General features: G+C 40.1%; 2 protein-coding genes across 3 annotated transcripts in view; one reads left to right on the top strand and one right to left on the bottom strand.

The window, feature by feature from the left end:
- Window positions 1-2,250: 2,250 nt before the first annotated feature.
- On the top strand, window positions 2,251-6,349 carry LOC114048789 (photoreceptor outer segment membrane glycoprotein 2-like). Its single transcript, XM_027869884.1, has 3 exons — window positions 2,251-2,831; window positions 4,595-4,841; window positions 6,143-6,349. Exons 1-3 carry the CDS (start codon window positions 2,251-2,253, stop codon window positions 6,347-6,349), a joined length of 1,035 nt encoding a protein of 344 aa, XP_027725685.1.
- A 6,304-nt stretch (window positions 6,350-12,653) lies between these two features.
- UBR1 (ubiquitin protein ligase E3 component n-recognin 1) overlaps window positions 12,654-27,535 on the bottom strand; it is a 159,832-nt gene continuing 144,950 nt past the window's right edge. Inside the window, exons 43-48 of one of the 2 annotated variants that reach the window (XM_027869880.1) lie at window positions 27,163-27,219; window positions 24,811-24,888; window positions 21,892-22,062; window positions 18,305-18,406; window positions 16,725-16,902; window positions 12,654-15,853 (exon numbers count right to left, since the gene is read on the bottom strand). In XM_027869880.1, coding sequence (XP_027725681.1) covers window positions 16,761-16,902; window positions 18,305-18,406; window positions 21,892-22,062; window positions 24,811-24,888; window positions 27,163-27,219 — 550 coding nt within the window. In that variant the 3' untranslated portion in view covers window positions 12,654-15,853; window positions 16,725-16,760. Of the gene's footprint in view, window positions 15,854-16,600; window positions 16,903-18,304; window positions 18,407-21,891; window positions 22,063-24,810; window positions 24,889-27,162; window positions 27,220-27,535 lie in introns of those variants that run through there. The other variant, XM_027869879.1, reaches the window with a different exon arrangement.

The raw sequence follows: 27,535 nt of genomic DNA, 5'->3' as shown, positions 1-27,535 counted from the left end.
TCAACAGATGACTTCATCAGCTGTCAGGGCTTTATTATCTCTATACAAACTCTCAGGTTTATATTTCCAGCTCCAACTATCTCCCGAACTTCATTCCCAAATCATCAGGTTCTTGTTGTTGTTGTTGTTTTATGAGGAAATTGGGGTTAAGTGACTTGCCCAGAGTCACACAGCTAGTAAATGTTATGAGTCTGAGACCGGATTTGAACTCAAGTTTTCTTGACTCCAGGATGGGTGCTCTATCCACTCTCCACCTAGCTGCCCCCCATCAGCTTGTTTTGTTCCTATTTTGATAACCACTTCTATATAATTAGTTTCCTTGGTAACCTTGAGTATTTTATTTTATGCATTTTAAGACATCATTCTGAAAAAGAATCCATAGGCTTCACCGGACTGCCAAAGGGGTCCATGACATACCCATGCACACATATAAACACACGTGCGCACACACGCATACACACACACACTCACACACATACAATGTTAAGAACCCCTGATCTAGGAAAACAGTCAAGGAATAAAACAAGGGAAAAGAATGTATGCCAATCATCAGTAGCAGAGAAAATTATGAGACATACTAGTAATGGGAAGTGGTAGGATCTCAATTAATCAAAGACTGAATTATAAAAAATGAGAGACTTGAGAAACCAATGACAAATATTTTTCAGTTGTGGGGAAACACTTAATCTGGTCTTTGTCATGGAAGACAGAGGATCTTCTTAGGGGAGTAAAGTAGCAGTGTCTGGCTATCTCAAAAGTGTCATCCATCAAGATGGAAAACTTGACTCAAAAGTGGGCACTGTGCTCGCTGCACTTGTTCCTAAGGTTTTCTTGTGACGTTTTGCTCAGCAGAGCTTTCCCCAGAAGATAAACCTGTTTGCTTCGTCAAACAAATGTTTGCTATAAACATTGGCCAAAAAAAAAAGTTTAACTGGAAAGGTGACATATGTAATAAAAAAGGACAAGGGTAGTGAGCCTCATCTGGGCCTGAGTTTATAGATACAGAAGGGACAGATCTCTAATCTCATTTATTCACTCCATTCATTCATTCATTCATTCATTCATTCATTCATCAGACATTTGAGTTTTTTGTTTGTTTTGTTTCCTTGAGTTCAGGGACTGTATCTTTTGCTTGTATATGTATCTCCAGCTCCTAGCACAGTGCCTGGCACACAGTGCTTAACAAATGATTATGCAATAGAGCAACGGCCCTGGAGTCAGGAGGACCTGAGTTCAAATCCGGCCTCAGACACATAACACTCAATAGCTGTGTGACTCTGAGCAAGTCACTTAACCCCAATTGCCCTGCAAAAACAAACAAACAAACAAAGGAAAAAACCAAAAACCAACAACAAATGATTATGTATTTGTTTATTAATTCATCCATCCATATATATATATATATACACATATGTATGTATGTATGATAAGTGAATATCCAGGTTTCAAAACAAGATAAAAATAATAACAGTGATATTTATAATGCATTTTAAGTTTGCAAAGCTAATTAATCAATTTGCAAAAAGACTCACATTAGGATTTGTAATCAAACCTTTGTAAAGCATCTACCATGTATGAGACAGGGTGCTATGCTCCAGAAGAGATACAAAGATCAATAAAACAGGGTCCTTGTGCTCATCAAGAGAATATCCATGGCAAACGCATGGGGGACCAGCTGTTCACACACAGGGATTGTGTGATCTTGCAGAGTTTTATCTCAGTTTTTCCTATGTCAGGATGCAAATTGGTCCTGTTTTTTGAAACCCAGACAGACACTGTTAGTAGACAAGTCTCCTCTGAACTCTTTCACCCATTCAGCATTGTTCTATATTTCAGAACATTTAGAACAGGCATTTATAAACAGGAAACTCTTAAGTCCAGGTAACTATTACCCTTTTTCTGACTTATAGTATAGGCAGTCCTACTTACTCAGGACCACCTAGGATGTACAGCAAAGGCATAGTAGGATCAGTTTATCCTTCTCTTTCCATATTTCATGCTTTCTAGTTTTGGTGAATTATATGCAACTTCATGGTGGGAGAGGCAGAGGTGTGGGGAGTGGAATTGGGAATTGGACTCTTGACAGAATGGCTCCATATCTGTGTATAGACTTAACAAAATATGTAAAAATAATAAAAACCTATAATCTCACTTTTTTTCTACAGGCTTCTTCCCCTACAACAGACTCCACAGTGTCAGAAATCAAATCTTCCCTTCCAAAGATATCTTTATTCCGATGTCAGTGAGACCATGGCTGTCCTTAAAGTGACCTTCACCAAATACAGACGGAGCAAACTGGCCCAGATACTGTGGATTCTTAACTGGTTGTCTGTGATGACAGGATTCATCCTCTTCAGTCTTGGTCTTTTCCTAAAGATAGAGATCAACAAGCGAATCGAGGTGCTGGCCAAGGGGGAAATCAGCTCCGCCTCCAACATGCTCATCTCAGTGGGTCTCATGGCCTGTGTCATCAATTTCCTCGGTGGCAAGATGTGTTATGACTGTTCCGATGCGCACAGGTACAAACGCTGGAGGCCGGTCCTGCTTCCCTACATTGCCTTCGCCTTCTGCTTCACGTTCTGCCTCCTCGTAGGTGCGTTCATGTGCTACGCCGCAAGGAAGGAACTAGAGGACTCTTTGTCCCTGGGTCTGAGAGAAGCCATCAAATTCTACAAGGACACAGATATCCCAGGACGTTGCTTCCTGAAGAAGACCATTGACATGCTACAGATTCGGTTTCAGTGCTGTGGCAACAACAGTTTCAGGGACTGGTTCGAGATCCAGTGGATATCGGCACGATACCTGAACATGGCGTCGAGGGAGGTTGTGGAGTGAGTGTCCCTGATGGGGATGGAGAGGGCTTTGCTCCCAGAGGGCACCAGGGGAGTAGACTCTGACAGACGATCAGGTCTTCTCCTAGAAGCTCTATCAGTGCAATTTGCTCTCTGGGCCACAAGCTGATTCTAGAAGGCAGCAAATGGGCCAGGGAAGAGAGTTCAGTGGGAGTACAGTGGAGTAGTTGGGATTAGGGTTGGGAAGATCCGAGTTCAACTCCTGTCTCCGGCTCTTGCTTACCTGTATGAACCTTGGGCAGTAGTAATGCATCAATAAACATTTATCAATGGCAGGCATTATGCTAAACTCTGGGAATACAAAAAGCGACAAAAAAGCAGTTCCTGCCGGAGCTTACAATCTAGTCCGGGAGAGGGAATGCAAACAAATAGAGACAAAGCAAGCGATATACAGGATAAATAGGAAATAATTAATAGAAGGAAGGCATTAGAATTAATAATAGCTAGCGCTTATATAGCTCTTTGAGGTTTGCAAAGTGCTTTACATTATTATGTCATTTTAGTCTCTCAACAACCCTGGGAAGTAAGTGCTATTACTTTTCCCGTTTTATATACTAGAAGACTGAGGCTGAAAGGTTAAATGACTTGTCCCAGGTCACACAGTTAGTCATAAGTCGGAGGCCAGTCATCCACTTAACCTCTCCCAGCCTCAGTTTCTCCGCTTCAGAAGAGTTGGACTTGATACCCCTAAGGTCTCTTTCAGCTTTAAATCTATGATCCTTCTATCCTACTCTCACTGTCTCGAGGTATCTCTTTCCAGAATATGTAAGGGCTCTCACCACAAAGCAGATCATTTAGGAGGTTAGACAGCCCATAATTTAAAACAGAACTCTATAAAAATTAAATGTTTCAGAAAGGAATTCTACTCTCCTCTAAAAATTATTGGTTCAGTGAAAAGAGTATTAGTTGTAATATTTCATTTATGACCATTCCATTCAGCTGGAAAAATGCTCTAACCATATTGTTTTTCATAGAGGGATCTCAAAACACATTACCTGGTCTGATTATCCCCATATTATTCATTTAATCTATAATCCTGAGTCCATGATGAGATGAACTAGGCAAAAATCCATCGACTTCAATGTGGGCATTCTAAGCACGAGCAGAGAGGGAAAAGAGAACAGGTATGGGCTAGGAGCTCTTGGCAGCAGTGACTGCACATCCCCTGACCTCCCCATGTCTTCAGGCCAGGAGTGTGTTCTTCATGTCCTCTCTGAATATTATGTGTGTACCTCAAGGACTTTCACTCAAGAAGCACTGGCCCCTCAAAAGCTGTGCCCACCTGGGGTCATCTATATGTTCTCAGATGTGAGTCTTAGAAGACCTGGCCCATGGTGTGCATTGTTTTGGTGGCCCCTCTTTACCATCTTACTAATCTGTTTTCTAAGTAATAGTCATTTCAGTTAATACGACAAGCAGAATAGAAATAACCATTCTGGACAAAACTTACATTTTTGCCACATTGCCACATGGGTGCGGTATTTATTTTTTTGATCTGTCCTCCCAGGGAGAAGGCACTGCAGGGTTACTTGTATCTGAAATAGACAAGTCTCACAACTTCTACGGGAAATAGAAAATCATGGGTCTTTTCCCCACTTACCCAGGTTGAATAAATGAAGGATTTGTGGTCTCTGCATCTCCTCCTTTGGAGGGTGGGGGAGGAATAGGTGTCTCCAGTTAGTCAAGGAGGCTGAAAGTTGTCTTGATGCCAGTCACTGTTTCTTGTTGCTTCCCCACTCTAGCCGCTTGAAGAATAACATTGATGGGAAGTTCTTAGTGGACGGTGTCCCTTTCAGTTGCTGCAATCCCAGCTCCCCGAGACCCTGTATCCAGCACCAGCTCACCAACAACACTGCCCATTACAACTATGACTTTCTCACCGAGGAGCTGAATGTTTGGATGAGGGGCTGCCGTGAAGCCTTGTTAGATTACTATACCCACATCATGCGTTCCATTGGACTGGTGGTGCTTATCATCTGGTTATTTGAGGTAAGTACAATTCCCAGAAAGTTTGCTCTGGCCAAAAAAAAATTTTTAAAAAATGATACATATAATCCTGGTCAAGTGGATTGTCCTAGTTAGTCCTAAGATCTGTAGGTGTCATACATTCCCCATCCACTGTGCTTAGCACAGCGCTTGGCACTTAGTAGATGCTATAAAATGCTTATTCTCTTCCCCTTCCCTCCTCCTATCCCAAAATCATCAGCTCTTTCTTTCTCCAACTTCTTCCACTAGAATTGTCCTCCCGTCAGCATGGTAGTCATGTTGATTTTAGGCAGCAGGTCATACCTAGGGAAGAAAAGAGCTGGACAAGCAACAGGAAGAGCAAATAAAGCAAATAAAGAACTGGACATTCCCCTTCCACTTTGACCCTTAGGTTCAGTCCTCTTTGGTGATGGGTCAGTCCCAGAAGGCTGTAGGCCCTGTGGGACAAATTCTCTACTATTCCCTAAAGACTTCTGGTCCTTAGCCCTAGGGCTAATAAATAAAGGATAATTTGTAAAGCTAGAAAGATAAGGAAGAATAATAAAAAGAGCTTAAAAAGAAGTTAAAAGTGAGGAAAGGGAGAAAACAAGTAGGGAGGAAGTCAAATGCAGGACAAAGCCAAACAAAAAATATAGGAAGTGAGAAAAACAGAAGAAAAGAAAGAGAAGAAAAACAGAAGGGAAGATTAAAAAAGTAAATAGAAAAAAATGAGAATAATAAATGGAGAGAAAAGGAAGGAGGGAGCACTGTACTAAGCACTTCCTCATAACAAGGTAAATGGCTATTATTATCTCCATTTTACAGTTGAGGAAGTGGAAGCAGATCTTAAATGACTTGCCCAGGGTCACACAGCTAGTAAGTGTCTGAGATTTTAATTCAGGCCCAGTACTTTAGCTGTAAAAAGAGATAAGAATAGAAAGTTCTACTTCAGGAAAAAATGTGAGGGTTAGAAGAATGGGACTGAGATGGACTGAAGAAAAGCAAGAAAGAGTAGCTCAGCAGCTTTATGCATTAGTTGGTGGGTAGAAGATTAGAATTCATTGGACATGAACAAGAGAAGGTGAGTGTGAGAGATTGAAGGGGGGACAGGAATGGAGAAAAATGTAGAATGTCCTGAGAATGAAATGATTGCATCCTGTTATCAGTGACAGGATGAACTCTTCTGGGGGAGGACATGAATTAAAAAGATAAAAATCCGTACACGGGAAAGGAGTGGGTTCATTACACCTATCACGTGTGGGTGGCACCTCACTTTGTTGGCCCGTTTTTAAAATTCGTGGTGTTTGCTGTCTATTTCTACATAGCTCTGTGTTCTCACTGGAGTTCGATACCTACAAACATCACTGAAGAATGTACCGCCCAATGAACCTGAGTTGGATTCTGATGGGTGGCTCCTTGAAAACAGCCTCGTAGAAACTGTCAAGTACAATTTCAATTTCATCCAAAACCTTGGAAAAGCTGACCAAGTGTCCACTGTCTCTGAGTTGCCAAATCTCAATAAGGACATCTAAAATAATAACTGGGGGCCAAATAATTCTTAAGTCCAGTCAGCTGCGCCTAACTGGGATTGTTGGAGAGACTAATTTCCATGCTTACCAGAAAAGTTGTCAGTGGAAGTAATGATATTTGAATAAGAAGAATGACCCTGGCCATAACCGAAGAAGTGACAAATTCAGTAGATTAGACAGTTCTTGTCTGTTGTCTCTGTCTCTTTTGTCCTTAGATGAGAATACCCCTTGCTGTCTTTGCTGCTCCAGAGAGGCTGTTTTCCCTCCTCCACCTTTACCCAGACTCTACCTCTGACCTTCCTGCCAATGCCCCATTCCCTTACCCCCCTCCCCCTACTCTACTGAAAAGAACTGGACATTCTCCTTCCACTTTGACCCTTAGGTTCAGTCCTCTGTGGTGATGGGTCAGTCCCTGAAGGCTGCCCACCCTGTGGGACAAATTCCCTACTACTCCCTAAAGCCTTCTGGTCCTCGGTCCAGGGACCGAACTCTCTTGTGTGTTGTTTCCCTCGGTCAGAGTGTGAACTCCTTGAGAGCAGGGACTATCTGTCTTCCTTCTTTATTTATAACCTCAACACAATAAATGTACTCTCTGTCTCTCCCCACCCACCTCCCACCCCCAATTTCACTCTGTTGGAAATAGTAAAGTCTAAAATGATAACTTGGTGATTTTAAGGATAACAAAACATTTCACACTCTCTAAAGCCCTCCTCCAAAGCATCATCTCACCGCGGAGATGACCTGGATTCTCAAATAGGCATCTCCTGGCACCTGGCTTGTTCTTCCAATGCAACTCCAGTCCTAAACTCATTGGTAGGGTCCTCATTGGTGGAGATACATGCCCTGTGCCCATGTGAAGGGTAGGGGTGGAGTTGGCAGGAGCAGAATGGAGGAGAGCTTTTCAGTTTTCTTTGGGAGTTTCTTCCTCTTCTGCAGTCACTTTGGGCACTTCTGGCTTCCAGCTTTGAGAGAGAAGATGGAAGATGCCAACCCTACTTCAGGTTGCTGAAGGAAAAGACTCTGGTAAGAAGCCAGCTTGTTACATTAGAGACTGCGGGGAAACTTCCCTTGGGTGAGATCTAGGACTCTTTCTTAAAAAAAGACTTTGGTTGCAGGAAACAGAACAGGCTATCATCTGAGGATCACGGATCTAGCTAAATTTTGAAAGAGAATAATTTATTAAAAAGTCACACAGTTCACAAAGTCCATTTCCAACTCTTCATGACCCTATTTGGGATCTTCTTGGCAAAGATTCTGAAGTGGTTTTCCATTTCCTTCTCCAGCTCATTTTACAGATGAAGAACTGAAGCAAACAGGGTTAAGTGATTTGTCCAGGGTCACATAGCTAGTAAGTGTCCGAGGTCAGATTTGAACTCAGGAAGATGAGTCTTCCTGACTTCAGGCTTGGCATTCTCTGCCACTATAAGAAATGTGGTTGGGAATGTTGCTTCTGCATATCACTCATCAGGGTGATGAGTAGCTGCTGGGGTATTGACAGCTGTAGACTGTTGACAAGAAAATGTGTGGAATGGGAGATGTAATTAGGGGCAGAGACTCACGTGGGGAAATTAAGTGCTCCAGATAGGCTGTAAACCCTGCATTACCCAGCCAATGGGGAAACAGGGAGGGAACTGAGATTTGAGCCTAGGAATAAAAGGTTTTGCTCTCCCTTCTGTAAGGTATGCCCACACATGGGACACCCAGCTTTGCTAGGCTGTTAATAAAAAGGTTTTTTGTTTTTTTTTTCTGGTTCACCAATGGCTTCGTGGAACTTTTGTTGCTTACACCACTTAGCTGCCCCTCCTGAGAACAGGAACTGATTTTTATCTTTCTTTGTATCCCCAGAGCTTAGCACAGTGTCTGATAAATAGCTGGAGCTTAATAAATGCTTGTTGACTTGACTATCTAAAGTATAGAAAGTTGTGATCAGAATTAACCAAGATATATAATCATGAAAGAACAGATTTTTGAAGTAATATTCCACCAAATGTAATTAGTTTCACTTTCTTTCCCAAGCTGACTCCAAACTCTCCCAACTATCTCTTACATGCCACAGAAACCACTTTACCTTGGAAGCTCACTTCACCCATGGACTTCACACACTGGAAGTACCCTTGGCCCCTTCAGCTTCTCCCTCTGATTGGCTGGTTCCTCCCAGAACCTCTGCCCCAGCCAAGAACATCTTCCTTCTCCAGGATGTGCTCCTGATTCTCCAGACTTTCTCTATCAAGCCTTTCTTCTCTCCTCTTTTTCTCAGCTTCGTCTTTACGTGTTGTCTTCTCCATTAGAATGTAAGCTCGTGAAAGATAGCGACTGTCTTTCTTTTGGCTTGTGTATAAATTTCTAGTGCTGAGAAGAGTAGTCTTGCAGATAGTAAATGCTTGTTGAGTTCACTTTTTAATTGAATCTCTGATTTTCTTGAATACTGGTTAAGATTTATTATTTCTTTAGCTAGTGGCTTTACATACTGAGCCCATGCTCTGCAAGCTCAGTATCCACAATACAGGGGAGGTGCTTTTAGCCTTTCCAGAGAAGGACATAAGTCTCTAATTCTCCAATTGGGATTAGTGAGCTGAGCTGCCCAGACACAACAGCTGCGGAAATACATAAATAAGTATGACTCATGAGAGGTCTCTTGGCCAGTTTGTCATCATTGATAAATCCACAAACTATTTCTTCTTAGGGCTTTATGGGAAAACATTCCTGTTTTGCGAATGTAAGAATTGATGGTGTTATTCTTAAATGATGGGCTGAAGCCATCCATCCAGCAATCTGGGATAAAGTAGAACTTTAGAACTCTGTAATACATTTTAGGTGTTTTGTTACACTCTTTCCCCAGCTCCTAATCTGTAATTTATCTTGTACAAATCCTGAATGAGGTTTAAACTTGTGTTCTGGTATATTTGTTTATTTTTACCTTGCCTATCCCCTTTGGGGGCTGGAGTGGGTTAATGGGCATGGAATTAGCAGTACTCCATATGGTTTTTCCCCTCTTCTTCCAACTAAATGCCATTCTGTATATCTGCTAACGATGCCAGCCTATGTATTCTACAGTGACCCCCAAAGAATGTTTGTTCTTCCCCTCAGCCCCTGACTGCTGCAACCAATCAATTACTCAATCAGTTATTTATTAAGCTCCTACTCCAAACGATTAAGGTTAGATAATCATTGAAAGTGCGTTGCCTCGGTCAAACTGAGACCTGTTAAAGACCTTGGCTTAAACAGGCCAAGGTCTCCCATTGCATCCAGGGCCATCTCCAGTCATCCTGATCTATATATGGCCGCTGGATCCAGATGGCTCCAGAGTAGAAAGTGAAGCTGGTGACTTTGCACAGCCCTCCCTCACTTATATTCAATTCACTTGCAAGTCATGGCGTCACATTCCTGATGCCATGGGCCTTTTCAAGAACAAAGGACAAACAACAACAACATCAACTCCAAATGAGGTCAAGAAGGGTCAAACACAACTGAAAAAACCGAACAACAACAGCAACAGCAACAAACTATGTGCTAGGCACTAGGGATACAAGCACAAAGAATAAAACTACTTGCTAACAAAGCTTATATCCTGCAGCTCCAGATATATTTACTGTAAAAACTAGACAAATATTTTAAAAAATATGGTAATTTTGTGTATTCTTTCAATGTACACATGTATACATACACATGCATGTATATATAGAGCCATATTTCTCCATTTCCAAGGCTTATTTTAGGATGTGGCATACATTAGGCTATTAGGACCAATATGCTATTAAAGTCTTTGGCCATCTTCATGCCCCAGCTCTGGAAACAAATGAAATGAAAAAGCATTTATTCTCTCCTAACTTTGTACCAAGCATTATACTTCTGCTGATGTTCAGTCGTATCTGACTCTTTGTGACCTCATTTGGAGTTTTCTTGGCAGAGATACTGGAGTGGTTTGCTCCTTCTCCAGCTCATTTTGCAGATGAGAAAACTGAGGCAAACAGGTTAAGTGACTTGTCCAGGGTCACACAGCTAATAAGTGTCTGAGGCCAGATTTGAAGTCAGGAAGATGAGTCTTCCCGACTCCAGGACTGACACTGTATCCACTGTGCCACCTAGTCGCCCCAAGCACTGTACTAAGCATTGGTAATACAAATACGAAAACAAAAACAGGTCAGTGCCCTCAAAGAGATTACATCCTAATGAAGGAGCTTACACATATTGGGGAGTGGTGCTCACCCAGGGACACTTTGGTTGGGAAAGTTACAGGGACGGTTGAGTGGGGCTACAAGAGAGCAGATTACTTTGTGCCATCCAGGAACAATGGCAAAACTTACTTAGTCACGGCTCACAGTTCCACAACTGGACAGACGAAGGAGGAACAGGGAAATAACGGTAGCTGTTGGTGGTGAGGAAGGAGGAAAGAGAAGCATAGCTGAGTTTTTCCCTAAACCTAAAAGAGTATTCTCAGAAGGACAATTACCATTCAGGAGGGGAGGGACAATAACCAAATCAACGCTACCATTCCAGACCAAAACTCACTTCCCTAGCCACCCTTCCCATATTATTGAATCCCCTATTAGAATATAAACTCCTGCACAGCGTGGTACTGCTTTGTATTTTGTTTGATCCCTAGTCATCGCCAGTGTCTGGCACAGAGTAGACACTTAATAGAGCCACTGGGTAGATCTGTGTACAGAGTGCCAGGGCTGAAGTAAGGAAGACTCACTTTTTGAGTTCAAATCTGGCTTCAGACACTTACTAGCTGTGTGACCCTGGGCAAGTCACTTAACCCTGTTTGCCTGAGTTTTCTCACATATAAAACGAGTTGGTGAAGGCAATGGCAAACCATTCCAGTATCTTTGCCAAGAAAACCCCAAATGGGGTCACGAAGAGTTGGACACAACTTAAAACTGACTGAACAACAAAACAATAAATGCTTCCTGCATTCACGTTTCTGATTTCTGAGTCTCCTTATTGAGAGTACCCCCAGCTTTCTCTGAATTTGAGTCTTGTGGGTTATCTTTAGATGGGTGAGGCCACTGCTTTGCAGTACAGTGTGCTGTGGGGGAAAGAACACTGAACTGAGAATAGGAAGAACTCGGTTCAAATCATACCTCATGCTAACTGTGTAAGCCTAGGTAAATTAGAACTTCTCTGCATCCTTTTCCTTATCTGTAAAATGAGGGGATTGGACTTGATGACTTCTTAGGTCCTTTCTAGGATCTAAGGACCTCTAGGACTCTTCCATTTTCTTGAAGACTGCAGGAGTCTCTTTGAAGTGAAGGGAGCCATCTGGTAGTGTTAGCTATTGCTGCCAGAGTAATTTTCCTCAAGTGTAGCTCTGACCATATCACTCTCCTACTCAGTAATGTCAGTGGCTTTCTATTTGCCTCTCGAATCAGATAAAAACTCCTTTGTTTTAGCTTTTAAAGCCCCAACCTATCCTTTCTGCCTCATGGTATATTACTTACGCTCCTGAACTCTGCAATCTAGACAATGGGCTTTCTCTCTGTTCCTCACAAGTCATGTCATCCCCTGTTTCCATAACTCAACAATGTCTATTCTCTGTTCCTGGAATATGCTCTCCTCACCTCTGCCTCTTAAATCCACCTCCTCTTCCTTTAAGATGTACCTTCTACATGAAGCCTCTCCTCATCCCCCGAAATGCTCAGCCTCCATTTCAAATTACCTTGGATTTAACTACTTTGTATTTATTTGCTTTTATTCCATATATATATATATATATATATACATATATTTCCTTGTGTTCCCCTCTGTTAGAATATAAGTAGCATGGGAGTAGATTGTTTCATTCATTGTGTTTGTAGCCTCTGGGACTAGCACAGATGGAGCTTAATCAATATTTGATTATTTGGAAACCTCATAACCAGTCTCTATGTTCTGAGTGATGTCTCTTTTCTAATCTGTGCTGCCTGGTACGAGCACATGCTTAAGCAATACTGATACTTATAGCTCAGTCTCTAACACCAAGGAAAAACTGGGTTTCTGCATTTGTTAGTTTTAGTAATTTATTGAAACATAAAAGCAAAATTACAGTTTAACCCACATCACTTCACAGACTTGAACAGGTAGATGCTAATCTCTAATGATGGGAAGAGGGGAAAATGGCTAAGAGATGGAGGAATATTGGAAGAATATAGAGAGATAATTTCATAGATTTAGAGGCCAAAGGGACCCTACAGGTCATGTAATTCAGAGATGTGAAACACACATCCTACAGGCTCAACACTCCAGGACTAGATTAAAATATAATTCAGTAATACTTAACAAAATATAAAATATAATAAAACACAGATAATATTAAAGTGTGGTTTTCTAAGTCAATATGCAGCCTCTTAGGACCTTATGTATGGTTTAATGGGCCCCTGGTTCTACTTGAGTTTGACACCAGTGATCTAATCTAATTCTTTCACTTTATAATGAGGAATTGGCTCCAGCTCACAGGCTTGGGCTTCCAAATGAAGGTTAGCCCCAGATCCAATGGTCCTTTAGCCAGCAACCTGGCACGTTTCCAGTATGTCTAATCCTGCCCCTCCAAAACTAGCTCTGGGAATAATAATATCAATACTACCATCCTGGAAAGGAGTGTCAATGAAACAAGTGACTCTCCAAGACAAACCTCTATACAAGGCAACTCACTTTTGGAGAGCAACCGAACTACTAGGATACAAATTCAGAGAAGTCCCCAGTCTCAACTCAGGACAATTCAGAGAATACTGCTTCATCCTATAAAAAATGTCCTAGGCAGGGCACGTACAGCCTCTTGACCACCCCCACCCCACCCCAACCAAAGTCATGACTGGTGAGTGGCTCACGTGGTCCACTATGTCTAGCAGATTTAGTCATGATTCACTTTACATCTCAGCCATCTTCTTGCCATTCCCCTTCCCCTGCCCATTTTCAGCTCTGAAACCACAACAGAATCAATACTGTCATTAGGCTACTGGAAAGGATATATCAATCTCCTATCTTAAGGCTCCACCCAGCCTTGCTATGACTTTCTAAACCAATCACGTGGACATTATTTCCCAGTACGTGCCTTTGGCAATTAGAATATAAGAAGCAAGGCTTGTCTTATTTTTGTATTAGTCTCTATGGCACTTAGCACAATTAGCATACAGGAAGCACTTAAACACTTTGTCATTTATTCTGCTGTGGAATCTTGTACAAAGTAGGGCATCAATAAATATATTTGAATGAAACAAAAGTCTTCAGTTAGGATGCTTTATAAAATGATAGAATGAGACTGGATAGACCACAAATGTAGTATAAAATGTAGGTTAGACAAAAGGCTATTACTAGGCAAAATTATGAAGTAGACTTTACTATTCAATTCTGCCTTTTAAATAATATATTGTCATATTATTAATTCCCATTGGTGGCTCCTGCCTTGAAATTGCCTTGTGCTTTTCTGTGCTCCTTCCTTTTTCCGTTCACCCCCAATTAAAATTTGTTTTCAAACTCATTATTTAGTAAAGTGTAAAGGACTGATACCAGTTTTGGGTGTTATTACTCCCAAGAATTTTCACTTTTGAAAAATGATTTTCAAAGCTCTGAAAGTGAATTGTCAATTTTTTTTTTTTTGGAACCCTTTAAAAACATCCTGACTACCCACACAAGACAGGAAAAGGAAAGAAATCCATGTCATAAGGATAATGTAGTATCTCCCTTGCTGGAGATAAGCTAGACATTTCACACTTCAAAAACTTAGCTAAGAGGTTGACTCTAGAAGACCTTTTTGATGTCTAATTTCATATTTCAGATAAAAATCCGAAAGAGTATAAGTCACTTTTATTTCCTTTTTAAATATACACATATAATATTTATGTCAAAAAGCACAAGAACATTATACAAGTCTTAAATTTACATTTTTGCAATAAAAGATATCAATATATGCATCATTTTGAATAACTTCTGAACTTCTGTTCATCTGGATGGAATCTGAATCAGTGGCATGAACATGTTACAATCACCATAGATTATCCTCACAGTGAACCAAAATGCATAGTAGGTTATGAAATGATAAATGACCATTAATAGATGACCTTGTAGCTCATATATTAGAATAATAAATTAACTATACAGAAACAGGTTTTTCCTACTGCAAAGACCTCCTGCCCCATTTCCCCAGTCATAAGAAAAACATGCTTTAGGAGCATCCTCATGAACAGGTTCCTGGTTCAATAGGAAAAAAAGTGACTTTGTGTGTTCGTGACTTCTAAATGCACCATTTCTCTGTTTGCACTATTGAAGTGCAAACTGCTAGAAGGTTTCTAACATACGTAAAAACTTCTCATTTGATAGCAACACTGAACACTGAGCCCGCACACAAGTGCCAACACTTGAGTTGTGAGTAGGCCTCTATGCGCTCATCTCTTGGGATGGCTTCTTTGGCAGTCAAGATTTTACTAGCCACTGCCAGGAAGTTCCTCTGGCAGCCCGATGGCTTACCATCAGGATTGGTGAACTGAATGGAAAAGACTATTAAAGCAGGAAGAAATTCTCCTTCTGAAGAATCTGCCTTTGCTTTATAATGTTATTTATATAGGGCATAAATCAGGGCAGAGGTCAACAGCGGGCTGCTCTTGCCTGACACCCAGTCAGTTCTCCCAGCTAAATATTTAGTGCAACCTGCTGAACTGTAGATGAGACCAAGAAGGGAGAAATCTGTGTCTTTTCACCACATCAGTGAATTTATGCAACTGAGCAATGAACATTTCAAACCTCATCCAACTTGCCATAATTCGACAAGTTTCCTACTGCTGAGTTATCTTCTGAATATCTTTTGAGTACTTAGAATCAAAGCTGTAGAATTATTCAAGTATCATAGTCATGATTATTCTGATACCTCTGACAGGTTCTTCTTCCCTTTCCCTCAACAAAAGAAAAACAAAACACAAAACTAAATACAAATGTGTATCCTTAAACACCTGGTATACATATTTTTAACTTCCCTGTTTTTATAGAGAAGTAAAAGTTTAAGAAACCATTATACATAAATGGAAGACAGTCCTCATCAAGGTCAAAATATAGTCTCTGAATAGATCTTTCAGACTCCTAAGGCATAGGAGACATGGAAGCTAACAGAGGGCTTCGATTTATCCTTTTCTTAAAGCTTTACATAACAAGTCCCCTTGATATAAAAATTATGGCTAAGAACCCAGAAAGCTACAGGCAGATTCTGAAGGGCATTATTATTTAAAAGCAAGGAGGCTCAATTACTGCTTGTTACAGTAAGACAGAGAAACAGACTGTCGATTGCATGGCTTTTTTTGGTTCTCTGCATCTGTCATACAACTGGAGTTCATGAAAGGCTGCACACATATGATGAATCGAAGATTTAAAGTCTTCTGGGAAGACATAAACTGTTACAGAATTGGCCCGATATTTCTATGCTCAGTGGGGAATTGTTTATTATGGTCCTATGGCTACTTAACACCAGGATCTGAGCAGATTTCTGTCAGTTACATAATGGCACCAGGACAAAGGATGTGATCTTCTGTTAGAATCCAGACCCTGGAAAATGGAAAGTGCAGTTTTAAAAAGGACTGGGTCCATCATATCAATTACAAGACTTACTGTAACATCAAGGTGACTACACAATTCTAACCCTCAGGGTTTTACAAGAAAAAAAAAAAGCTCTAAGAAAAATCTGCATTAGAGAAGGCAACTTTGACTAAGCAGGGAGTCAGTTTAACTTCTGGTAGCAGCAGCAAGTGGAATATCTAGGGCATTTTCCCAGAAGAGAAACGGCAACTTCTACTCTTTGGAACTTTTCCTCTATTCTAATAAAATTCTTGTCCTCTATGGTTCTTTTTCTGATTAGATATATGGTTCTTATGTTCAATTGTAATCTTGTCATTGCTGCTTTTCTTCTGCCATTTCAACACAAATATTGGTCCAGTTAATTAAAGCCAAGCAAGGACAAAAGACCAGAAACAGTCATAATGAGAATTGGCAGCTCCAGTTTGATGGCTGGTGTCACAAAGACTTAAAAAAAAAATCTAACAACTTCTTGGATGGTGTTTTTGTTCCAAAATACCACCAAACAGACAGTCAGAACTATGAAATCCTGTGCCCCCCCCCACTTCTGGCATGATTATTGAAGAAGGGAAGGCTCTAAAGGGGAAAATGATTTCCTTAAAATATCAGCAGAATCTTAAACAACTGTGGGGCAGACAAGTATTTTCTTCAGTGTTTTACAACAGAGACACGTTGATATAGGTATGCAAATGCTTTATCTTGAGGCATCAAGCTTGCTGATTGAAAGCAAAAATCCATTAAGGGATACTTTATTGAAAGATGTGAATCAGGAACTGAGGAATGACCCCATTGCCAAACCCCCCACCCCTCATCAGTCCTCCTAAATGTATCCAGAATTGCAGACCTGTCTTCATCTGTGACTCTTCTGTGGAACTGGGACTCAAAGTAACTGCCAGTTGAATCCAAATAAAATCTGATTAGTTTCTTGACTCCTCGCGATTTCTTCTATAATACGATGCTGCTGCCAGAGCAAATGGAGTTTCTGATAACGCTCATGAGACAAATGCAGGGGGTTGCCCCTCCTTCATAGGAGAAGAAATGAACATATGTTAGCTTGAGTCAAACAACTTCCAATACCTTCTGGCAGCCTACATAGTCTGAGATCTTGAGATGTCTCTGGACCCAGTGCTTAGGCATATAGTGGACACTTAACGAATGCTTGCTGATTTAACTTAGATTTGTTTTACTGAAATAGTTATCATCAGGGCAAGACTTGGGGGAAATAAAAAAAGATAGAGCAAACATTTACCCACACTTGGCAAGCGAAAGAGAAACTCACTCTAATTAAATTCTAACAATCCAAAAAACAAATCAGTGAGTGATGCGGCCTAGGCCTCAGGATGACATTGGGACTGCAAGTTCTCCTTTTCAGCAGAGGAAAGCTCATTGCCCTGCCCTGCCCTTACCCCTCCATGCTGGTTAGACCAAGCTGGGTACTAACTGCTTTGACAGTGTCAGCATATTGCCTACCATCACCCCTCCTCCCCAAAAGAAAGAGTCAGAGCTCTATTCTTTATCTCTGAGGCACTACAAGCCAATGTAATTGGGAAGACCTTGGGAACAGAAAGACAAGGGGAGGTAGTTATGGGGTGGACTGGGGGCACTGGCTCCCAGCAAGAACTTAATTCCTCCCTTTCCTCTCAAAAAACATCACATCGAGGTGATATTCTGTTTAATTTTGGTTGTTATGCTAAGTTTTGCTGGCAAGCAAAATACATGAATTATAGGACAATTATTTATATATGAGTCATCGTGTGATTCTGGGAGCAAATTGTTATAGAGCAGTTGACACAAAAGGGCTCTGACTTGGATCTACCCAGTAATGAAGAACTATGAAATCCTTTCTGGAATAACGGAGATCACATACATTCAACCATTAAAGATTTTCCGCATAACCTGATAACATCCTATTTTTTCAGTTTTCTTGCCTCCATGCCCAGATTCTATTACTCTATAGGACAACAAATACCATTACGATTTAAAAAGACTTTAAAAACTACATAACTTAAGGAATTTCAATTTTCCATTAGAACTACTAGCTTACTCTTTTTGAGGCATATTAAGGACAACAAAATTCTAGTGTAACAACAAAAATCTGTGTCCTAGAGCCCCTTGTAATAGTGATCTGTTTTGTTTGGTCACTGTTTAAAAATACTTAAGAAATATAATATGCTATCTCATGCTTTTGTAGTTGGAGAAGTAGCAAATTATTAAAAATATTTCATGAAACAGAAGATGGCTTCATGTTTAGTAAGAACAAATCAGTAGTACTAATAGGACAGGTCTGCAAACTTATAATTTTTCTTTGTGTTCAGAGTTATGATGGTCATTGCAATCTAGATGTGTGCATGTGGCTAAAAAAATCATCATGGAAAAGCAGTAAATTCCAGTTCCCCAAGACTGCATGACATCAAGTGTCCTTACTTTAGCCCAGGGTCTGTTTCTCCATATTCATCCAGGTAGGGGGCTGGAAACAAGCAGCCTCTGGCTCTGCCTTCAATTAGGACCACTTTGCATTCCCTAATCCTGAAAGAACAAAATGTCACTCACACAATAACAGTGCTAGGTTAGGCACTGTGCCAAAAGAAATTCCAAGAAAACAAAATGATTTTTATCCGTTACAACGACAAGTACAGACATCCAAATATTGGTTGGCAAAGAAGAACTGCTGCTTTTATTAAGATTATGTGTTTAGAAGTTGGGGTTACGGAAAAGTCAGTCAGTCAACCAGTCGCTAACATTTATTAGGTGCTCTACTTTGTTCCAAGTGATGGAGATAGTCTCTGCCTTTGAGGGGCTCACAACCTAACAGGGGACAACATGCCAATAACTATGTACAAACAAGTTCAAGTAAGGATAAATTAGAAACAGCCTCAGAGGGAAGATCTTAGAATTAAGATGGGTCAGGAAAGGCTTCCTGTAGTAGGTGAAATTTCAGCTGGGACTTGAAGGAAGCTAAGGAGACCAGTAGATAGAGATGAGGGTGGGCATTCTAGGCATGAGGGCAAGCCAGAGAAAATGCACAGAGCTGAGAGATGGAATGTCTTATTTAAGTAACAGCAAGGAGGCCTGTGTCACTGGATCAAAGAGCAAAGATCCAGCAGGACTATAGCAAATAGGTTCAGAAGTAGTGGTAGTACATACCAGAGGAAGAAGGACCAGTGGGAGTCCTATCTGAGCCTCCTTGAAAGAATGACTAGAGCTTCTAGTTAGTATCTTATCAGATATATGAGAAAGAGGGAAAGGGCTGAGCAAAAGACTTGAACTACATAGCTTCACAAAATTTTAGTGCTGGAAATGCCTCTAAGAGGTCCTCTACAAATCTTAATAGTCTTATGATCTCTAATCAGACTGGGGTTCAAGTTGAGGAGTGTTTTCTCTTTCTAACTACCATCTAACAAAGGGTCAGAATACAGGCAAGCCAAATCCAGACACCTCCCCCCCAAAAAAAGCTAAGAATGGTTTTTACTTTTTAAAATAAAGTTTTATTGAATTTAAAAACGTAAAAATCATTCTTAGCTCTTGGACAGTACAAAAAAGCGGGCCAGATTTGACCTTCAGACCATAGTTCGTGAGCCCTAATTTAACACGAGAATTCTATAAATTTTATTCCTTCACTATACCTGCAAGTAGTAAATATCATTAGTGTGTATAACTCTTTTCCCTATACTTATATCCCAGTAGTACTCAAAAAGCATTCATTCTTAACAGTACATGGGAGAGGGAGAATGTATACATGAGCTTGTGTAGGAGGAAGAAATTGCTAGAGATGAACCAGAGAACTTGAGTAGGAAGAAAGAGAATTCTTGGGGAAGAAAATACACATAGCGCTTAAAATGTTTGTACATGGGCTAACTCATCTGATCCTTACAACAGCCTCTGAGGTTAAAGCCAAAGAGCTGAAGGACAAGCTGGTTGATTCAGTAGCTGCAGACGCCCTCGGTAAGCCAAATCCTATGCAGGGAATTTGGTCCTTGGGTTTCAGTACTCCATCAGGCCTAAGCTTCCAGCTTCTCATTCTTCCCCCACTCCCCACTCTCCTCCCAGCTGAAACCTGAGAGCCCTCATTGCTAGCGTCTTCCCTTTGAGGTTACTTTCCACCAACTACCTTTTTTTTTTTTTCCCAGTGAGGCAATAGGGGTGAAGTGACCACACACTAGTGAATGTTATGTGTCTGAGACTGAATTTGAATTCAGGTCTTCCCGACTCCAGGGCTGGTGCTCTATCCACTGCGCCACCCAGCTGCCCCCCACCAACTACCCTGAATAGATTTTCTAGGCATATGTGAGTTCCTTGAGGATAGGGACAGTGGTTTGACCTTCTCTGTATCCCCAACACTCAGCACTGTGCCTGGCCTGCAGTAAGCACTTAATAAGTGCTAGACTGACTAACCAAATTACGTTACTGAATTAAAACACTAATAGCTAGTTATTCTATTCAATTCCTTCTCCAGCGCCTCACTGTGTTGGAAAGATGAATTAAAGACTATGCGAGTCTGAAGGTGAGTTTTGAAGACTATGCCAATCAAGTGCAAGTCCTGGTAAAATTGGAGGGTCTTTGAGCATGAACCTGGTGGTGAAATACTGCTGTTGTCTGAGGAACTATAACTAAGTTTGGGGAGGTTCATTACTGGAGGGTTGGCTACCAGGTAGTGATTGGGGGAAGGGGTCAACAGACACTCATTAAATCATCTTTGAAAATGTAGAGGTGGGTTTGGTTTTTTATTTTGCATTGTATTGGTTTCATCCACTTGGATGAAATAGTGATTTCTTGAAATACTTAAGTAGTAGCTAAATAATAATAAATTTCTTTCTCCATATATTTAAAGGTGTTCACCCTTCTTTCTAAGTTTGAATCTAACATACTCCATGGGCTTATATAGAAAAATTCTGGTACAGACAAAGTACATTTACATGGGGAGAATTGGGAAATGGAAGAAAAACAAGGAATATAAGAGCTAGAAGAGACCTTTAAAAGTTGTCTAATCCAGTTATCTGATAATTTATCTATTTTATAAGTGAAGAAACTGAGGCCCAAAAAAGGCAAGTGCCCCAAAAAAGAGCCCTTCAAATACACTAGATTTTTCCTCTCCTGCCCTGGCAACCTTCTTCTCACATCCCTCCCTCAAACTCCTTCATTTCAGGGCAGTCTTCCTTCCTCTTTTCCAAAAAGCTGGGCTGTAGTTGCCTTATTGCCTATCTGTTCTCTATTTGTTAAGCTTATATCTCAGCTTCTTTATTTATGCTTTTCATTGGCTCTAGATACATGGGTCTTTTGTTGAGAAGAGTAATAATGGTGGCAGTTAGAAGGGAAAGAGATTAAAGTGTGAACCTGGAACTTCCTTCAAGTTTCAGCTAAAACACCACCTTCTACAGAAAGCCTTTCCTGATCCCCTTTAATTCTAGTGTCTTCCCTTTGTTAATACTTCCTTTTTATCTTGTATTTACTTTTTTTCTACACAGTGGTTCACATGCTGTCTGCCCCAAAAGATTATGAGCTCCTCGAGGGAGGGGCTATCTTTTGTCTTTCTTTGTATCCCCAGAGCTTAATACAGTGTCTGGAACATGGTAGGTGCTATTTTATCTATCTATCTATCTATATATCTATCTATATATCTATATATATATATGTAGTAAACAAGTGCTTATTGACTCACTGATATTCAAATTTTTAAAATAGAAAAAAATTTAAATTTTAAAATTTAAATCCCAGAAAATTGCATTTCTGTTTCTCCTGGTTATTTTACAACCATGATTATTTTATACTTTGATTTATAAAAACAATGAACAAAGTCTCAATGCACATTTACAAGACTTTCCATAAAATTATCAAATACTATAGCCATTTGCCACATTTTTCAAAAGATAATCTAAATCTTGCTCTTACACTAACACAAATATACAAACAAACTTCACATTATTATCTGCAATTAATAACTATCACGCAATGTTAGGTTCCTTTGAAGGGTTCCCTAAATTCATCATAAAAATCTCCAGTAACTCATTACTTACTTTAGAAACATGCAGACTCCAGCTCCACAGTGAATAGCATGAAAAATGCAGGCTCCAACCTCCTCCCCATTCACAATTTCTTGGCAGCAAATATTCTGAGAGCACAACATGGTCCCACAGAAGAGACACAGGACTGGGTGTTTTCGCTCATCATCTGAAGACCTCGGGCACCTTAAAAACAAAGAGAGAAGACCAAATTGAAGTTGAGGAAAAAAAAGGTCACAGTGCACAAAAGAAGCAATGTTTTTAGCCTTTGTTTTATAAAACCATGTGTCTATTTTCCAGAAAGAAAGCTCCTAAAGTACCAGGCAATATGTAATCACAAATATTCTTCTTCTTTATTTTAATACTTGCCAAATAATTTTCATCAAAATATTTCTTGATAATTTCATAGGAAGAAAAACTTAAAATTGATAGCAGCCTCATGATTTGTTTGGTAATGTTGGTTTGGGAGTAACATTTCAGTTGTAGAAAAAAAAATTTCATTGAACAAATGAGACAGAATTTGTGGATTTGGTTACACAAAAATTTTGCATAACAGGCAAATTTCTCCTCCCAAAAGAAAACAATTGAAAAAATATTTTCAGCAAATATGTGACAAAAAAGTGACTTCTGCAATCTATAATAAACTGATACAAATCTATAATACCCATTCCTCAATAGTACACTGGGTAAAGAGCATGAGCATACGATTTTCAAAGGAGAAAATACACATAGCTAGCTAACAACTTGAAAAACTGTTTAAACTCTCTACTAACAAGAGAAATACATTTTTTTATTAATTTATTTTGATTTATCAACAATCACTTCATAAGCTTTCGAGTTTTAAAATTTTTCTCCTCCTTTCTTCCCCCCTCCCTCCCCAAGATAGTGTGCAATCTGATATAAGCTATACATATATATTCCTATTAAACATATTTTCCCACTAGTCATGTTCTAAGGAAGAATTAGAACCAAACCACCAAAAAGAAGAAACAAAACAAAACAGAAGAAAAAAAAAACAGCAAATAGTATGCTTTGATCTGCATTTAAACTCCATAGTTCTTTCTTTAGATGTGGATGACATTTGCCATCATGTGACCTTTGGAAATGTCTTAGATCCTTGCATTGCTGAAAAGGGCTAAGTCTATCAATGTTAGTTATTGCACAACATGGCTGTTACTGTGTACAACATTCTCCTAGTTCTGCTCACTTCACTCAGCATCAGTCCATACAGATCTTTCCAGGTTTTTCTGAAGTCTGCCAGCTCATCATTTCTTATAGCACAATAGTATTCCATTACATTCACATACCACAACTTGTTCAGTCATTCCCCAATTGATGGGCATTCCCTCAATTTGCAATTCTTTGCCACCACAAAAAGAGTTGCTATAAATATTTTTGTACATGTGGGTCCTTTTCCCATTTGTATGGATCTCTTTGGGCTACAGCCCTAGAAGTGCTATTGCTGGATCAAAGGGTATGCACATTTTTATAGCCCTTTGGGCATAGTTCCAAATTGCTCTCCAAAATGGTTGGATCATTTCACAACTCCACCAACAATGCATTAGTGTTCCAATTTTCTCACATCTTTTTCAACATTTATCATTTTCCTGTTTTGTCATGTTGGCCAGTCTGATAGGTGTGTTTGGTACCTCAGAGTTGTTTTGATTTGCATTTCTCTAATCAATAGTGATTTAGAGCATTTTTTCATATGACTATAGATGGCTTTAATTTCTTCATCTGAGAACTGCCTGTTCGTATCCTTTGACCAGAGAAACACATATTAAAAACAACTGTAAGGTACCACTTTACACCTATCAAACTGGATATTGTGAAGGATGATAAAATTCAAAGTGGAGCTGAATGGGGAAGCACATTGCTGATGGTAGGATTAGTTCTAAGTATCCTGAAAAAACAATCTGGCTATCCCAACCTCAATGTCATACTCAATGTCTTGACACTGTCACTCACCCCACATATCCAATCAGTTGCTAAATCTCGTCACATCTTTTGAATATGTCGCTTTTTCTACTCACAAAACCACTTTCTGAGTTTGGGCACTCATCACCTCTCACCTGCACTAGTTAAGTGGCTTCATTAGTCTTTAGGTCCTAATTCTCCCTACACTCCAATTGATCTCCTACACAGCCGCCAAAAATTATTTTCCCAAAAAGACACGCCTCTCTAATTACATATGTCTTTGTTTTGCATTTAAATTCTTCACAACCTAGCCCATCCTGCCTTAATCAAATCAAATGAGAGAGTATATATAAAGTACTTTCCAAGCCTTAAAGTGCTTTATAAATGATAGACATTATTACCGTTGTTGAGAGCCAGTGTAGTGTAATGGACAGAGGGACTGGCCTTGGAAGCCAGGTCTTGCTTCTGATATATGCTGGTTATATGACCCTAGGACTTTAGCAGACTTCATCTTCAATGAATCAGCCATACGATAGAGCAACCAGAAAAGCTAATGCTAACTTACATTGCATCAACAGAACCATACTGAATACAGTGAGAAAGGGGTTAGGCCAGAAGTGGGGAGCTTGCAGCCTCAAGGCCACATGTGGCCTTCTATATCCTTGGCTGCAGCCCTTTGACTGAATCCAAGCTTCACAGAACAAATTCCCTTAATAAAAGGATTTGTTCTGTAAAACTTGGACTCAGTCAAAAGGCTGTACCCAAGGACCTAGAAGGCCACAGTTTCCCCATCCTTGGGCTAGGCCTTCTATCTTCTTCCCTCAGAAGACCCCATCTGGTGTACTATGTCCGGAATGGGTGTCACATTTTAGAAGGGACAATGATAGGCTAGATCATGTCAAGAGGAGGGTGAGGACACTGGAAGTTGTACATAGATGAATGAGCTGAAGAAACAAGAATTGTTTAATTAAAGACTTCAGGGGAAATTGATCACATATTTGAATAATTCCTTCTTACTTGAATTGAGAAGCCTGGTTCAGGAGACAGCTGTAGTCTTCTGGAAGTTCTATCAATTTATTTCTTTTTCTGGGGTACCTAGGCATTTAATATAAGAGATCACATTTCATATACGTATAAACTTAAAACAGACTAAGGTGAGGGAAGGGAATTAAGATTGTCAGAAGGTAGCAAATGAATGGCTCCCTCTGCTTTAGACCCGACACTGAATCCTGTTATATACTGAATAGATGGCAAACTAATAACGGTGGGATTCAAAGTCCTCCAACTTGTTCCATGTTTCTATTTAATTTTATATTTCACTGCTCCTGTGAGCTGGTGAAACCCTGTTTGACTGGTTTAGTCCTAATCCAGGTGCATGGATTAAGGCATCTAAGGCTTAATGGACTGGGAGACTGGACCCTTTTGTCCCCTCTCCCCAGATGCTAGCTTGCTAAGGCACAGTTACAGTTAAGTTTCCTGGCTGCCTGCCATCAATTCCTCATTCTTTATTAAGGAATTCAGAGATTATACTCATTTCAGTAATCTACACCACATGTGTCAAACACTCCAGTATAATCAAATTAAAATACATTAGGAAATATTTAATAAAATAAATAAAACTACAATAGAACACAGATAATATTACGTGGTTTTCTAAGTCAAAATGCGGTTAGCAGAGATCTTTATGTGTGATTTAGTAACTCTGTTTTTATTAAACACCACTGGTCTAAAAAGTCCCACTGCCTTGTGTCACTGATGAGAGGGCACTGTCCCGTAAGTGCCACTATCACCTCTCTGTCTAAAATCTCTATATAAAAGTTCGTGCCCTAAGTGGCTCTGGGCTGCTGCACAATTGGAATGTGCGTAACGCTGCAAGTCCAGGCCACCAGACCTGTGCTGCCCCTGGGAATGCAGGGAAGTGGGGGCCACATACCCATGGGGTTCTCTCTTGGCATGTGTTCTCCTATAACTGCTAGGCTCCCTTCTTTTTGCACTGAAACTCCCAAATGAGAACCTGTTGCAGTCAGATCTTCTCTTATTATCCTTAGCCCATACTATGCTCATTCCTGCCTTTGAACATACTCTTTTCCTTCTTAAATATATTCCCTGCTCCTTTCCACCTATCTAAATCCTGCACATCCCTCAAAGTACTGTCCCAAGATCTGCTTCTATCATGAAGACTTCCCTCTGCATGGAATGATTCTTTCTTTCTTTCTGGGAATTCCTATAATAAAGTCTGTTATATACAACAGCACATTTTAATTTACATTGTCTTTTTTTTTAAATGTATGGATATATTATCTCCCTAATTATCTGCTGTAAGACTGTATATCCTGCTTTACCTTAGCACCTTCCGAGGGGCACAGTGTAAAGCTCTGGATGATAATTGTTAAATTGAGATGCAGAGCTATGGTGTTAGCTCCTGGTTAGGTCTCCAAATGGGGTGTTCTGGCTAGTTCGAGTTCTGTTGTAATTCTTTTATTAGTTTAGCTTATTCTCTCCTTCCTTATAATTCTATGCCCTTCCCTTTGCTATATAAAAGCAAAGCTGACCTCAAGAACAAAGTGGCTGGCACTAGAGAGACAGTGAAGTTTTCTATTCCCTAGGAATATTTACATAAAGAAATATAGGAGATGAGGAAAATGCCTCATTTGTGACAGTCTGGGTTCTGTTTGCCCCAGACATTTTCCCCCCATGTAAATGGTGATGGCATCCTAACATTGGGAGGCCATTTCTGTGACTGCCTTTAATTAGAGGGATGGTTCTCAAACCATATACACAGACCACAAACACACTGCAAGGGGTCTGAGGATCCATTTGTACAGCAAATACTATTATTCTGTTGTTTCAAAGAAATTTGGACAAGAAAGGGAAGAGAGATATTGGGCAACAGCTTGAGGAGATGATAGGGTCCAGTGAAGGTTTTTTAGGGTTGGTTGAGACTTGGGTATGTTTGAAGTCAATAGAGAAGCAACCAGTTGATAGGGAAAGGCTGAAGATTTGGAGGGGAGGATAATTCAGGATGCAATGCACTGGAAGAGATGAGAGGAGATAAGATCAAATGTACATATAGAGGGGTTAGTCTTAGCAAGTAAAGAGAGTACCTCTTTATAGCCAGGGAAGAAGGAAGGAAGAGTGACAGATGAGATCAAGGAGTTGTGACACTGAAGAGCACTGGAGAAGAATTAATTTCAGGCAAAGAACCCACACATTTAAAAAAAAAGTGTGTGTATACATACACACACACACACATGCACATACACACAATGGGGAACAGAGGACAAAGGAGGAGGTAGGTAGGTATCTTACATGCACAGTGGAAGGCATAATAACTACTTCAGAAAAGAAAGTTGAAAAAGTAGAACCCACCTGACCATAGTGTTTTGTCCTTTCAAAAGGCTGTGTAAGGCAGGATCAGAACACCACCTGGACAGCAGAACCACCCCCCCAGAAAACAACAACAAAAGGTGAGTATGATATCACAAGTAAAGACCAATGGCCAAGAACGTGGCTTTTTTCTCCTATCTTTTGTATCCCATTTCTTTCAAGTTGACATCTTGTCTCTTTTCTTATTTTCCTTTCATTCCTTTCTTCTATTATTGTTGTTGTTGTTATTATGGCATGGATCTTGGTTACAAAGGTTGAAATGGAATAAACAGAATATACCTGAATAAACATATAAGCAATTCAACAGTCCAAAATTCTAGGAATAACAAAATTCTAACTAAAATTGGCATAACCT

The sequence above is a fragment of the Vombatus ursinus genome, unplaced genomic scaffold, assembly GCF_900497805.2.
Source record: "Vombatus ursinus unplaced genomic scaffold, bare-nosed wombat genome assembly UNPS02014794.1, whole genome shotgun sequence".
Taxonomy (NCBI): Eukaryota; Metazoa; Chordata; class Mammalia; order Diprotodontia; family Vombatidae; genus Vombatus; species Vombatus ursinus.
The sequence above is the reverse complement of the archived record's forward strand: the minus strand, read 5'-3'. Positions and strand labels throughout refer to the sequence as shown.

Coding starts and splice junctions, on each gene's coding strand:
- LOC114048789 (XM_027869884.1), top strand. CDS start 2,251: ATGGCTGTCCTTAAAGTGACCTTCACCAAATACAGACGGAGCAAACTG. Junction 2,832..4,594: donor GCGTCGAGGGAGGTTGTGGA/GTGAGTGTCCCT, acceptor TCCCCACTCTAG/CCGCTTGAAGAATAACATTG. Junction 4,842..6,142: donor TTATCATCTGGTTATTTGAG/GTAAGTACAATT, acceptor ATTTCTACATAG/CTCTGTGTTCTCACTGGAGT.